The 15,062-nt window shown below is 41.1% G+C and overlaps 1 protein-coding gene across 1 annotated transcript in view; it reads left to right on the top strand.

Annotated features, from left to right (window-relative positions):
- The first annotated feature begins 1,154 nt into the window (after positions 1–1,154).
- Positions 1,155–15,062, top strand: part of grm8a (glutamate receptor, metabotropic 8a) — a 117,331-nt gene continuing 103,423 nt past the window's right edge. The window contains 1 exon segment of the mRNA XM_041029981.1: positions 1,155–1,281. Coding sequence (XP_040885915.1) covers positions 1,170–1,281 — 112 coding nt within the window. The 5' untranslated portion in view covers positions 1,155–1,169.

Here is a 15,062-nt window from a genome sequence, read left to right as displayed (position 1 = left end):
TCACACACGCAGACGCACACACATACACTGTCCTTCTTAAATCTCGTCATGCAGTGCTGACCGGTTTTGCTTTGCTCAGCAATTGCAGACGTTTATATTTGTGTGAGCGTAAGTGTGTGGTTGTGTGGAAGAGCCGGACAGCTGACACACCTTATGTTTTGGTTTAGATTGGCAGTTAAGTCTTACTTCCAATGAATGCCAATGAGATGTCTGTCCAGCATCTGTGCGTGTGTGTGTTGGAAAGTGCAGGGTCTTCCCTTGATGTCCCTCTCTGTCAGGCGAAAAATCAATCTGCCTGTCAGCCATCTAACACCTTCGGCCTGTTACGCTACCTATCACTAGCAATACCTGTGTGTGTGGGTATGTGTATGCGTGCGTGTATGTGTCTCCTGTCATCCTGTCAACCTCTTTGTCTCTCCATCCTCCTGTCTGCCTGTTGTGCTTTTTGTCTGTCTGTCCCCCCTGTCTGGTCCCCGCTGTCTCTTTTGTGTTACATCTTGGAGCGTCAAATCTTCTTCTGTCTGCCCTTAATCTGTCGGCCATGATGTCAGTGTTGAAGGATGAATTACTCTTTGCATCACCAGTTTACCTTTCTTTTACCTCTCTCTGTGTCATCCAACATTCAGATTCCCAATCATTCACCAGCTTACCCTCGAATTGTTTGTTTGCTTCCTTCACATCTCTGAAGCAACAATGAGTCTACGGTTGAATTTCAGTATTGGTGATGACAACTTCCCCTCACACCCCGCAGAATTATTAATCACAGTGATCTCACAGGGAGTGAGCAGCGTTTATAACTGTTTCCTACGGATACCCAGCAAAATATGCATCAAAATGTAATATAGATGAGAGAATAATCACAGCATTACTCACCTATTTTTTCTTTCAGTAGGTGAATAAATTGATTGTCATGATGAAAATGACTAATGTGAAGTGATTAATTTCATAGCTTACGTCATAGCTTACAATTTTAAATATGTAGAATGTAACACAGCCAGCATAATCATGCCAAACAAAATCCTTTCCTCAGTGTCCTCTCTTTACTCTTCCCTTTCCGTGTCCAGATCCCCCAGATCAGCTACGCCTCCACTGCCCCAGAACTGAGCGACAACACTCGCTACGACTTCTTCTCCCGCGTGGTACCGCCGGACTCCTACCAAGCCCAGGCCATGATGGACATCGTCACGGCGATGGAGTGGAACTACGTGTCCACGCTTGCTTCAGAGGGCAACTACGGAGAGAGCGGCGTGGAGGCCTTCATACAGATCTCCAGAGAAACTGGTATGAGCTTCCTCTTCTTTTGTTTCTTTCACTTAGATGAAGCCTTTGTGACTCTTGTGATATGTGGATGTTGGGTGGTTTAATCATGAAGTGTGGTCCAGGGACTCTTGGGAGTCCATGATGGGGCAACTGGGAAATCCTAAAATTAGGAATACTTAAAAGTCACTGTTGTGCGTATGATATCTTTTACGTATGACTCTTAAATATTTTGTCATCTGCAAATCTTTCCATAGCTCAGCCCTTGTGCCAAAATCTGCATCGGTGTTTCTATATCATATTAAGTGTTTTTGGTACTTTGTGGTGTGTGTTTAAACTATAGTGAACTTCTTCTTCCAGTTCCCCTTTAAAAGTTTTTGAAGCAAAGTTTAAAACTCTCCTTTCTGTTGTGTGCTACGTTTTCAGAAAGCATTTACTGATCTGTCACTTTAGTGCAAGTTGTAATTTCAGTGAGAGCAGAGCTGAAGGCTACGTTGCTGTAAGGAGTAAAACTATAAGGAGGCAAGTTTGCCGCTTGTTTTCTGCTGTTAGGATACAATAACTATGATATGATGTTCATAGTGCACTTTGGGGGATGGTACATGATCACTGGGTTTAGTCTGTAATTTGAGAACTATAGGAAGAACAGAGTGGAAACTCTCAAGGGAAACTCCAGGGGAAAATTCACTCTATGGGTAAATCGCAGGCTGTAGATTGTATAAGCATCAAGTTGATGGAATTGTCGAAACAAGCTCTAAATCACGACCTATTTCAGATGTAAATTCAAAAAAGAAACATTAGTGAGTGCAGGCAAGTATAGATTAGAGACACACAGATAACTGACAAATTGAAGAACAATGTGAAGTGTTGAGCCACCACAAGTCTCCACATCAGCTGCTAATGCGCTGCGGCATAGACTCTCGAAGTCTGTGAACTCTGCTTGAGGGACGAACACCAATTTCCAAAATATATTTCCTCATTTGGTGTTTTGATGATGGCGGTTGAGAGGAGCTGTCTGATGCTGTTTCATATTGCACAGCTAAAGAAGCTCAACTGACTCGGTGGAAAACAGCTGTGGAAAACTTTTAATATGAAGCAGCAGGAAATGTTCAGTTTGCATCCACAGTAATGTGAACCCAGTTCTGACACAGCTGAAATCAGTTAAACTTAAAATTAAGGCTGATATCTGAAGGAGCAAGCAGTTACACCGAATCTAAACTACAAACTGTATGAAAGCATCTGCATTCGTTATGTTCCTTCACTCATTCATACAGAGTTTTCCTTTAATTTGTCACCTGGTCAAAAGAGTAGATGCTCGACTATCACTCCTTCATTAGGAGGCGGGGTGGCAGGCGAGATGAGGGTAAATTGCACTAGAGTAAATGAGAGTGACAGAAACACAGAGAAGGAGAGAGACGCTCAGAGATGGATCGCTTGTCTGTTTTGATGTACGACTTAAAAGCGCGGTCCCTGTGGTCCTGAGAGCAGCAAGTTTGGGTGAATGCAGCCTCAAATCAGTTTACGAAAGTGATGTTGACAGATGAAAATGCTGTTGGTTTCCCTGTTTGTGTCTTAAATGTTTATTGAAAACACGTCACGTTGGATGTTGACAAATATTTACAGACTGACAGGGCTAAAGACATGTAAAGAATCCATTTGAGAGAGTATCAGCGGAGATCTTTCTATTTTTATCGCTCTCTGTTGATCCTCCACTCCAGTCTTTCCCTCTGTTGCTTTTCCGGCATTGTTTGTGTGCTGATGCGGAGATGACAGCTTTGTCTGTGTCTGTGCCGCTGTCTATCCGTCCATCTCTGTCTCTGTGCGTGTTTGGATCCGGCTCGCCCAGGGCTGTAAGCTGCGGCAGTCAGCACATAGATGTTTACTGTGGTTTCAGATCAGTGCGTGTGACTGGGTGTGCATGTGTGCCACTGTAAAGGGTAAAGCAGTCCTCAGCATTGTGTGTTTTTTGGTGTTCTGGGAGTCAGCAGATAGTGCACTCTCTTACCCTCTGAGTGTTTGTGTGTGTGTGGGGTGTGTGCATAGGGCTACATGCTGTGACAGCAGTCAGTCACTTGTTTACTCTGCGGCTCTGCAGATGTGAACAGGACCAAGAAGATGAAAAGGGATGGGAGAGCAGAAAAAAATGTGGGCGAGGAGGGCTGAGGAGGGGAGAGGGAAAAAGTGACCGAAAAGGGAGAGTCCACAGTGCGTGCGTGCATGCGTGCGCGCAATACTTGTGAATCAATCTGTAGGGTGGAAGAAAGCGATAGGGAGAGACAGAGAATAGCAGAAGAATGGGACAAGGAAGTGGGAACAACAACAGAATAATGATATGGGTCCTCATATAGATGCACAGCACTCCCTGCCTCTGCAAAAACACACACACAGAGATATTCACATGCACTCACACACATACACATGCACACACACATATATATATATATATATATATATATATATATATATATATATATATATATATATATATATATATATATATATATATATATATATATAGTAACACAGGTGGACATCTTTAGACACACTTACACACACGCGCTCACACACAGAGCTGCGGGCAGTTTCTAGGTGATTATTTTGTGATTGCAGTGTAATGATTGCAGCTTACAAGGCACTCTGCATACTGATACCAAACATCCATATTAATTGGTGTGTAATCATTCACCGATGATTCTTGACAATCTGTGTGTGTGCGCGCGGGAGTGTGCGCATGCATATTAATCACCAGAAAGTTTCACAATTGGCGCCCAAGTCTTGTTAGCGCGAGTCAGGGGTTACAGAGTGTGAGTGCAAGGGTGCAATGGCTAGTTTAAAGAGGCTGTTTAATTCTGCCCAGTCATGCCTCTCTGTACTTGTCTTGTGCATTTTCTTATTTAACACACTGAGAAAGTTAAATATTTACTCCTCCAATACAGTCTTTGAAACTGAATATGTCCTGCTTTTGTTTGCTTTTCGTTTGCTCCACATATGCTGTAATGCTCCACTCCCAGGAGGAATTATGTAGAAGATTCTGCACAACTAATTTTTCAGCCAAGTCTGTGCGGCAGTCAGCAAAATCTTTTTGTTTCAAAAGGCGTCAGGGGAAACTTGAAATAACTTTTGGATGCAAACTCTAGATGCTGGTGTTGAAGACGCTCACACGTCCACATAAATGATCGTCGCACTACACTCAGCGTTAGAACTGGATATTGGCATTCAACATAAACTAATCGCCGTAAAATGATGTCCCAGTATTGACTGATCTGCAGGCTATTGCTCTGAATGAGAGTAGCCTGTGTAAATGTTGATGTTAGTCAGTCTCATAACATTACCCTGACATTGATTATGATAGAAGCCTCGGAAGAAGCATTTACATGAATGTTACCAGTTTTGTCCAGACTCGAGTAGCAATTAAGCCACGGCTGGCAATGCTCTACGAATTTACTGGCTTGTGATTACAACTCAACAAATTTGAAATCCATTATTGCTTGCTCTTTAAGTGTGAAAATGTAAAATTGGAATTCTCCTCTTTGTGGCAGGAAATATATAGAAAGAGTATGGTGTTAGACGAAGCATGAGGGTTTATGAAGATGATTTAAAATAAACTAATTCCATAGAGCGGAGCCTCGTGGATTTTGCATTATATTCCAGTTCATTGTTGTTTTATGGTTATTTTCATGGTGATTTTCAGGTACAGCCTCACAGAACCGTTAGCATGGCTGCCTAGTTTACACATCTGGATGACAAATAATTGTTGTGTCAGTGGGGTTTTTGTAATATTTCAGCATACATCAGGTGCTACAGGAAAGTGAAATCCTTCGCATGCACTTCAGATGAGATGCCACAAACATGGCTTTCTTACCTCAACTTATTTCTGTCTATATACATTAAATCAATTGGTGATGTGATGTTGTTCCACTAATGTCGTGCCTTGAAGGACACATCTCATCATCTTGCATATAATCAACCGAAGATTTTGTGCAGTTTGCTCTACTATGGCCCACACCCTGAAATACACTCACCATGACTTTTCCAGCATATGCAGCCAGTGTGGTGTCACCTCCATCAATGGTTTACCAGCCATGCAGAACTAGTAGAAGACACAGCTCAGTGAACATGGACCAAATGTGTTTACTCATCATTAGTAACTGTTCGCAGACTGGCTGCATAATGCACATGCTTTTTGGCTTTTGTACACAATAAGCCACCGTAGCCCAGTGATCAAAGGTTAATGAACAAATAATACAAAGGTCAGCTTGGGGGAGATTTATCAGGGAGTGGCTTCAAAGGGCATACAGGAGGGTAGTGATCCATTTCTGGTGGTAAAATGTGCATCATGTCATAGTTTACATCAAAGAGACCAGAAGCAATGAGAAATCTTTGCTTTTATCTGACACCCCGTTGATTCCATGAAGAGGATGGGTTTTTATTTTTTTAATTTTCCTTTTTTTCTCACCAAAGAGACCAAAATCAGCAGCAGACCGGTGCGTCTAGACCTGGAAGCGCTTCATTTTATTGCTCAGTTAGTGGAAGCTCAACAAAACAGGTGCTCAAAGGGCGGTCTCTCTGTGCACCTTGCCACCCTGCTGTTGACCCTCGCTGTGGAAATAGCAGCATATGGTGCTGAATCTTGCCACGCCGAGAGACTACATCCCCCTATACAGAGTTGTGTTTGGAGCATATGGATCGCTGTTCTATACAGCAAGACGTGGGAGTGTACTTACCGAAGACACAAGACATTTTTTAAATCGAGTCACGGTCCTTTCTCCTTCACAGTACCCTTCCTTACTTCCCCATGGAATACATCTGGGATTAAAAGTACCCCACATCTACATTCATTCTGCAGACAGAGTGAGAGAGCATGTGTGCGTACTTGTGCGCGAGACTGAGAGGGACTTCGTGTCAATGAGATAGGCTGCGGGTGAATCTGTGTGTTAGTGTGTGTGAATTCAGTGGCTCAGAACAGTCACCTCTCCCCCTGACACTGGCCGCTCGGCAGAAGCTCTGGAAGGCGGTAATGAAGAAAGGAAGAAAATGAGCAGGAGAAAGGGCCTGAGAGAAAATAATTAAACGGTTATCTCCAGATTCATTTAATTAGTTCTCTGGCTCTAAACTAATCTTCTGCCTTTTTGCTTAGCTTTGCCTCTTTAGTTCGCTTTCAGTCCACTCCTTGCCCTCAACAATGGAGGCCGTTCTTGTCATTATCCAAATCTTGTTACTGGCTTATGTTGTATTATTCAGGGAAGAGGAATCATACTTTAATTGAAATATATTGTGATGCATATTACACATATTAATGTCTGTTTATAAGCATGTGTGCAGTATTTTTAGACCACCCTCCTGTAGGAAAATCACTTAGCTCAGAAATTATAGCATATATTTTTATTCATGAGGATACTGGAATGAATTAGTAAGTCTTCTACACAGTAGGAGAACAACTCTTACACTATAATGATCTTAGGAAATGAATTTGATTATACTACATTGCACCAGTGTTATAAATATAATGATATATAATGTAGTGTGACACAAAGAGAAGGATGTATTTTACATGTACGAATTCTCAAACGTATCACGGTGATTACAGTGATTATATTGAACTCAGAGTTCTAACACCCACACACACACACACACACACACACACACACACACACACACACACACACACACAGACACCCACGGAAACACTGATAAATGCTCAAGAAGAAGAAGCAGCAGCACAAAGCACACAAACCCACTCTCTCTATGTGTATGTCCCTCGGGTCGATTTAGCTCTCTGTTTCTTGTCCTTGATTACACTCCCCTCACAACATAAGACTGATACTATTCATCACCACACACACAGACACACACAGGGAGCGCAAACATCAACCCATCCATTTGTAACTAATTACACCAGCCTTGGTTTTCATCTCAAGGTGAAGCTGTCTTTGTTGTCTTCATGAAAGGCCCCAAACTCTCAGTTGCTTGTAGTCTTGTTTATGCTGTTGGTTTGTGGTCTGCTCATCTTTGTAAAATTGATTTCTGGTTTAAGTGGGCCCATGCATCATTGTTGCTTAGGATGAAACATGTATAATACAGTGTTTGCTTTCATTGTCCTGTTGAAAATAGATTGTGTGATTTTACCAGAGAATTTAAATGGTCTTGAAGAGCTCATTAACATCTTTCTAAGTCTCCAGATTCTATTATAGTCCGTCTGATGTTAGCCTTATGTTGCCAATCTCTCACCTGGGTGGAATTGACAATATCTATTAGGAGTTAACAGCTCTCTGCGGATGGCATTAGTATTGCCAGAGGACATCTAAAGATGGTAATTATTACCTGAGCAGCTCTGTGAATTTCATCTCATCCAGCTGAAACGGCCATTTTTAGCAATTTTCCCCTGCTGCCCCGATATAAAGTCCAACAGAAATTACCCACTGATTCCCAGAAAACTCTGGGGTTTGCCTCCGATGCTTTTTCAAACCACCCCAGTATTTTCAGCCACCTCTCAGTGATTGCTAGTGGCTGGGAAATGAAGGAATAATTAGATTTGCCTCCTCCAAAGCAGTTTTGCTGACATGCAGTATGTTACAGATTTTAAGGCCCTGTAGCTAGAAACATAAATTTCTCTTGTTCAAGCAGAGTCATATCGTCAAGTTGAAGTTTTAGAGTACACCGGAAGGCAAGGGACAGTTCAGCACATACTGTATATGCTTTTGTATGGTGTTAGCCATGTTGAAATGTGCTTTTGTGCCTGTGCTGTTTGTGTGTTGCTCTGTGATATCAATTAGCTAAATTGTGTCCACTTCAGCTCCACTGGTTTTCTTGACAGAGGTGAGGACTCCTCATATTCCCTTGTGATGGAGCAAGAGAGGATGCTGGACAGAGACGTACAGATAGAGCGAGAGAAATGGGTTATGGGTGTATGGTATGTGTGTGTGTGTGTGTGTGTGCGCGTGTGTGTGTGTGCATGTGTGTGTGTGCATGCACGCCCTCTGTTCTCTGTCCCTTTCTGGCCTCTTCGACCACTAACAGATTGGGAAGAGAAAAAAACTCAGCCAGTTGCTGCTAAGCCCCAAAAGTAATTTCAGCAATATTACTGCACCAGTTGGTACACATAGGTGTGTGTTTGTTTGTGTGTTTGTGCTTGCGTGTGAGTGTTTGCGGAGCTTATGTCGGCAAGGCGCATGTGTGTTTTCACTGTGATTTCATGGCTGCATGTTTGTTTATGTGTATATACAAGTGACGTTATGTGTGTTTATGCGAGAAGGTATGTGTGTCGGTGTGTGTTTTGTGCCTGTGTGCTGTTTTGATGTGAGTGTGTGTTTTGTGTTCTGAGAGTAGGAATCTGCCTGCACAACTTAAAAGCACTTTCAAGCCTCTTCACCGTTCTGCTCCAGTAACTTGAGGTTTTTTTTTTTCCTCTTTCCTTCCTTGTATATGTTTTTTTCATTTTTCATTTTTCATCTCTGTTTGCAGAAAGGCTCTGGGGTCACAGGTAAAATAAATGACAAGATATTTCTATATTTATTGGAACACTGCAAAAAAATTACTACTTTTTTGACTTTAAAAGTTCAAGATGCTTTGAGAGTTCTGTCCTAAAGAGCTCCAACCCGAAAAAAAAAACCTCTTCCTGTAAAAAAGGATAGTGTGGACAACCAACCAAAGGGTTAAATAATTTTCCTTAATAAAGGAAGTTCTTTTCCACTGTAGAAAGTAGACTTTCCCAAATATTTTAGTGTGAATCACATACAGATAAAGAAAAGTATGTACACAAACACATACCTACAGTACATACGTATAAAGGAGCAGGTTTTTAAAGACAATCCTTTTCCATTGCTTCTGGTGGGAAAAAAAATATACACCATTTTACAAACTGTCACTTTGATGATTTTGGGAAAAGGCTTAGCGTAGCTTAGTGGCTTTAAGCTCGGAGTGTCATTTGTAGAAAATTAGATTTACAGTCAGCGATCAAAGCGGAATTTAACTTTGATGTCGTCAGCCTCTCGTGATCACATCCAAAACATCGTATGTTGATGCAAGACTGTGGAGAAAATGAGACTCCTTATTTCTACTCAGCAAACGGAGGAGGTAGATGATCACAAGCCACGAAACCAAATGTAATAGCAAAGATCAAGAACACTACAAACAGGGAAAAGGGAGATACTGTCATGTTGACAGTTGGATTACTTTTGAAACATACTGGCATGCTGGGCGTACTGTGATTGATGCTGTTATTCTTTTTGTGCGATTCTAGACGTAAAAGGAAATAAAACCTGATTGGAAATCGGTCTTGGATAATTGTGCCTCATGAAGGTTCTAATCCTTAATCCAAATTTGAACAGAAGGATGTCACACAGAAACTCAAACCCGGGAACTGACTGGATTTGAGAGCTACGAAAATCTGTGACACAGTGAGCCAAAAACTGGTGAGCTAGAAAGATGCCTGCAGGGCAGGAAATCTGGCAGGTAAGCAACCATAACCTCTTATTATTATCTGGGGTAGATACTTCACCTGAATCCCACAAAATGTACTTGTTTTTCTTTTATCCTTTACCTTCTCTCAGGTCATTTAAGCCTCATTTAATCCCATTAAGTAAATTAAATATCAGTATTTAGGTGCAGTCGCTGTGGAAAAAAAAAGATTTTAATGTTGTTGTAATGGTAACAACAATTACTGCAATGCTATAAGAATGTTTTAGGACATTATGCTGATTTTAAGTGCCCAGGTGCTCTACATTGGCTTTCAAAAAATGGAGACAGATAATAGAATTATTATAAATGGAACATGATAAATTGCATTTTCTAACCTTAGGTCCAGTGGAACCTCTAGACCTCGCTTGTTTTGCATTGGTCCAATTATCTTAAGGTCATTGTAAGCCCGGTCCAGTGGGTCTCTCTGGACTGTCTTTATTCAGGTCTGTGTTTCATTTCGCATGCAGATTTTTTGGTAGGATTGAAACAGGACAGTTTTGGGTGCGTCCTATTTGCAAAATCCATGCAAACCTGAATTTACTACAACTAATTGTTCTCAACTTCGTGTGACAAATCGGCCAAGCAGTTGCTGGATGATTTGCAGTTGCAGCTGTACAGAATAAGAATGAGAGAGATTCAGACCAATGGTTGGAATATATTTGTTGTTTGAGGTCTCTGTGTGTGACTTTGAGGTGTTCTTTCTGTTTTCTGGTAGAACATTTCTGAGCCATGGTTCTTGAGCTGGACCAGACGAGGCCTAATGCAGAAAGCCTCTCGCACACAGACAAATGAGTCCTTCTGTCTTCCACCTGGCAGGACTGGAAATTGAGTGCTGGCTGATGAACTTGCTGTGGACGTCTTTCGTTACTCTCCGCCCTGCTGCTAATAAATCAAACTTGGATACCTGCACGTGCATGTGTGTGGACATCCACTCTGTCCTCTCTGTTTTCCTCCACGCACACATCACCCAACAGGCTGATGGCTGCTGAGCTGGCAGAGGCTGATTAGCTGGGAGTGAATGGGGCGGAATTACCACTCTTCCGGCTCGGCGGTTGCTTCGACAGCGATCCATGTCAGTAATCGGTGCTCCCCATCTGCTTCTTTGTCTGTTTATTCCTCTCACACTGGTCAGAGTCTTTCTGATTCTTTCTTTTTTTGTTTCTCTGACTTTTCTTGTCTCTTTCTTCACACACTTTCTTCCTTATTGTCCTGCCATCCTCCATCCATTTCACTATCCTTTTCCTGCGGTGGCACAAGTAGCTTATTGGGTCAGTTGTTGCCTTAATCACAGTAAAGATATTCTAGACATTCCCCAGGTTTTCACACAACTCTTGTAAACTGACATCGGATTTTAATTTTGCCATTGATGTTTTTCTTTTTGGCTCTAAAACATTTCAGCTTTTTTTTTGGAGAACACAAAGAGAAGAAATGGAAGAAGTTAATGATAACACACTGAGCGAGAGCAGATGGTATACGTTTCCCCTGTTGGCCTCCAGCCCTTGTTTGCATCTTTGAAAACTTTTTTTGTTTGCTCCTCAAAGTTCAGCTTTGGTTTTCTATTCAGAAGTCTTCAAGAATCGAGTGTGAGGATGAAGCGTGGCCCGGATGGAATAATGAATGCAGGAAGATGTAAAGCTATAAAAAAAAAACAAAAAGAAAACAACAGAGCAATCTGAAAGTTAAAGCAGAAGGAGAGACATACAGTCTGCTGTTTGAACGCAGAATCACAGACACAGAGAGACAGATGAGTGAAGTGCACTGACATACATTTTCCCACAATTTCCTCAAGGAAAACTGCGCTCTCCTCATCTGATGCAATCCCCTTGTCTGAACCCCGTGTCAAACACCATACAATCTCATACTCTTTAGTGCTTTAAGTCTTAACACAATCTCAGTTGAAAAGAAAAGTCGCACCTATCAAAGTCCTGTGCCTGTCTTACATTTCCTGCCCTCATATTTACATCTAAATGACTGTTGATGGTGACAGAGGTAGTGCAGACCCAATTATACAACAGAACCTGACAAATGATGGGTAATTGCTGAGGGTTGGAGGCATTTCCGACACTCCCTGCTTTAACCAACCTAGCTGTGTCTCCATAGTTTGACTCTGACAGAGTAATTTATTCCTACTCCGCCAGCACGGAACCACGGATTTAAAAGTTTCACCACTTACCGAAGCCTTCCCCATTTTTCACTCTAGAATGAAACTGTTATTATTCAAAAGAGAAATGGGAATTTATGCAGGCTTAGACATGGCCTTACATCTTCACTTACTTTTTCTTCTTACCCTCGCCTTTCTTCTTTTTCCCCTGTTTGCTGGTTTTGTGTTTTTCATTATATGTGCGTCTTTTCCCTGCTTCTGTAGCGTGTGTGTTTAATTTGTCTTGTGTGAAGCACTGCCTGACTGTTTCTGCGTTTCCTTTCTCTCTCTGTTTTCTTGTTTTTCTTTTCAGACGCCATGAATGTGGGAAAAATAACTGTGTTGATCTTTTAAATCAAGTGATAGACACTGGCATTGGTTTAATGCACATTTACTTTTTCATAAGGAAGACAGGTTCATTGAACGATAAACCAGAATTTTAAGATAAGAAATACATACATTTCTTACAAAATATTTTGAAGTTTGGCAGTCTTCGAACCGGTGAGGTACTTTAAAGAGATGTGTTCCTCAGAAATTGCTCGCTCAAGTTGTTCAACTGTGTAGACGCTTGAATTTCACTTCCTGTTTCTTGTCATACCGACATCTAAAATTATCTACTGCTCTCTCTTTGATGAATGTTAACATAGTTGAAATGAAAACCATATGCAGCGATATCATTGCATCTTTCTTTAGAGCATGTTCCCACTTGTGACTTGTGCAGTGACTTTCCACTGTTGTTGAGAAATGGTGTTGAGCTTTTGCAGCTGGTGGTGGCACCTGAAAACATACCCGCTGGCATGTTTGTAATCGGAAGGGGAGAGACATTCATGCGGAAAAGACTGAAAATCCAACAATGTTAACACTTGATTTGAGTGTGAACATGTCAGTGATACATTCACAGCTGCAAACTTAGAATACTGTCAGTGTTTTATGTGATGAGAGAGAGATATGATGAAGCAAAGGGGGTTAAAAAAATAAGTAAGAAAAGAGCCTCGACAAGATGGACAGGGAAGGATAAGAGATGAAAGAGTTTGAGAGAAGAAGAAATCAGATGAATGAAGCAAGGGGGAGTGAAGATGAATGGAGATAGTAGCAAAGGAAAAGAGCAGGAAGTCTTTAAATATAAATGACATAACCGGATATCACTTCCTTTCAGAATTAAGCAAGCGTTTTGGGATCAGTTGTGAGGCAATCCCCAAACAGCCCACAACCAGCCAGGCTCAATTGCTTTCCTTTAGTAATTATAATTTTCTTTTCTTTATTCCAGATCGCGACCATAGCCAGACAATAATAAAGGGCTGATTCTCAGTCATTCTCAAAGCAAAATTTAATTAATAATCGTTTATTTTTCAAGCATTTTCAAGCACAAGGCATAGAGTGCTTTCCAGATTTGAGAAGCTAAAAGGTAATGGCAGGACATGAGCAGCATTTAAGAGAACTGCATGAGATAAAAGCAGCAAACAAGTGTGCAGTGTTGTTAAAAAATATAAAAGAGGTATGAATCCACAATAAAAGTATTACAAAAAATACACAAGCATAGAAATTAGCTGTATAAAAGCTATTCCACAATAAAAGTACTAAGGAAAGCCATTCTGTAAAACTGTTCTTAAAGACTGGGTTTACAGGAGGTGACAGTGTGAGTGGATCTGATGAGAAGGGGACCCAGTACATCACCTTCAGGATTCTGGTTAGGTCAGAAGACCCACACTGGCAGGCCAGTTCTGTTCCTCTAACTAGGGTTAATATTTTTAAAGGAATTATAAGGCTCAGTGCCATGAAGCCATGATTGGGGTGAGCCATCCAATCTGACACCCTCCCTAAGAGGTTTTGTGGCACTAAAACAGTGTCTCATGACAATGGCCATAATTCACATGGCAACAAGATGTCAGATAGGTATCGATGGGTCATTTTAAGTGGTCGAACAATTATTTATTTATTTTTTTTTGGTAAGGTGAGGACAGTCTGAAAATGAGGTGAATGCTTTGAGAGGATAAACTGAAAGAGGAGAACATAAAAAGATGAAAGAAGGACAGGGCTACATTTTTCGCTTGTTCACTCACAGAAGTGCACAGCTTCTCCACACACCGACGTGTGCAACCCATGCGTAAACATACACTCATGTCTTATGGTCTTTCTGTGCCACATTTACTATTTCATTGCCAGTATTCAGCGTTGTTACTTAGAGGTCATGGAAATGTCAGCTCACTTTTACATGATTGCATTGTACAGTACCTCTCTCACAGCTTTACATATACACTACTTTAACTATTTAAATATTGTTTTAAATTCAAGGAGAGGTGAAGTAGAGGTGAGCATAAATATTGTAGGCCTATACGGAAACCATCCCCCTTCTCTCCTCATCATATTAAGCCTTCAGACCCTCTGAAACTCATGCCAGATGTACATGTAAAAGTATATTCCTGTTGAAGGCATTTACTTACTAACCCTGTTAGGTGGACGTGAAGGAAGAAGAGTGCCAACAAATTTGTAACAAGTCCGAAAATGGCCCGAATGCAAAATAACTACTGTATTTAAAGGAGAGAGCAAAGCGACAGACGCATTTTCAGTCATTAACATTCTAAATGGGTCCAGGTTGCAGCATTTGTTAACAGCTGACAGGAAGTAAAAGTTGGACCTCAATTCTTTCCTGGCAACACAATCCCAATTAAAATGGTTCATTCGGCTACTCTCATTGTGTTCACAAGCCGATGGGAAGTTCCAAACATCTGGGACTTCCATGCTGGATGCCAACCCCGGGAGACAAATGATAAACAAACACTGGCATCCTGTAGCTTCAAGTAATTTAAAGCAATAGTCTACTACTAAATCCTTTGATGCACACACCTTGTGTAGGCTTAAAAGGTGGCTATGAAATGGTTTTAACTAGCTCTGTCAGGGCTCTACGCTTAGCTTTTTTCTAAGGGTCGCCGCAAGTGCTTCTCAGGTGAAAAAATTAGGAATGCATAAAGAAATTTATCAAATAATGCGTTTTTTTTTTAAATAAAGGGATACAAGACATTTAATGCAAAATTATTTTATCTGAATACAAAAAGATCAAGTTTAAGGTCTAAGTCCTTTAATATTAGATATCTGCCAATACTGAGTCCTATCCAATACTTATGTTTAGGCCATTTGTTTAGATTTTGATTAAATAGCCTATGTATCTGTCACACTGAAATGACACAGGTGCAGACTGGCCTCCTTAATC

This window comes from Toxotes jaculatrix, chromosome 22 (assembly GCF_017976425.1).
Source record: "Toxotes jaculatrix isolate fToxJac2 chromosome 22, fToxJac2.pri, whole genome shotgun sequence".
In the NCBI taxonomy this organism is placed as follows: Eukaryota; Metazoa; Chordata; class Actinopteri; family Toxotidae; genus Toxotes; species Toxotes jaculatrix.
The sequence above is the reverse complement of the archived record's forward strand: the minus strand, read 5'-3'. Positions and strand labels throughout refer to the sequence as shown.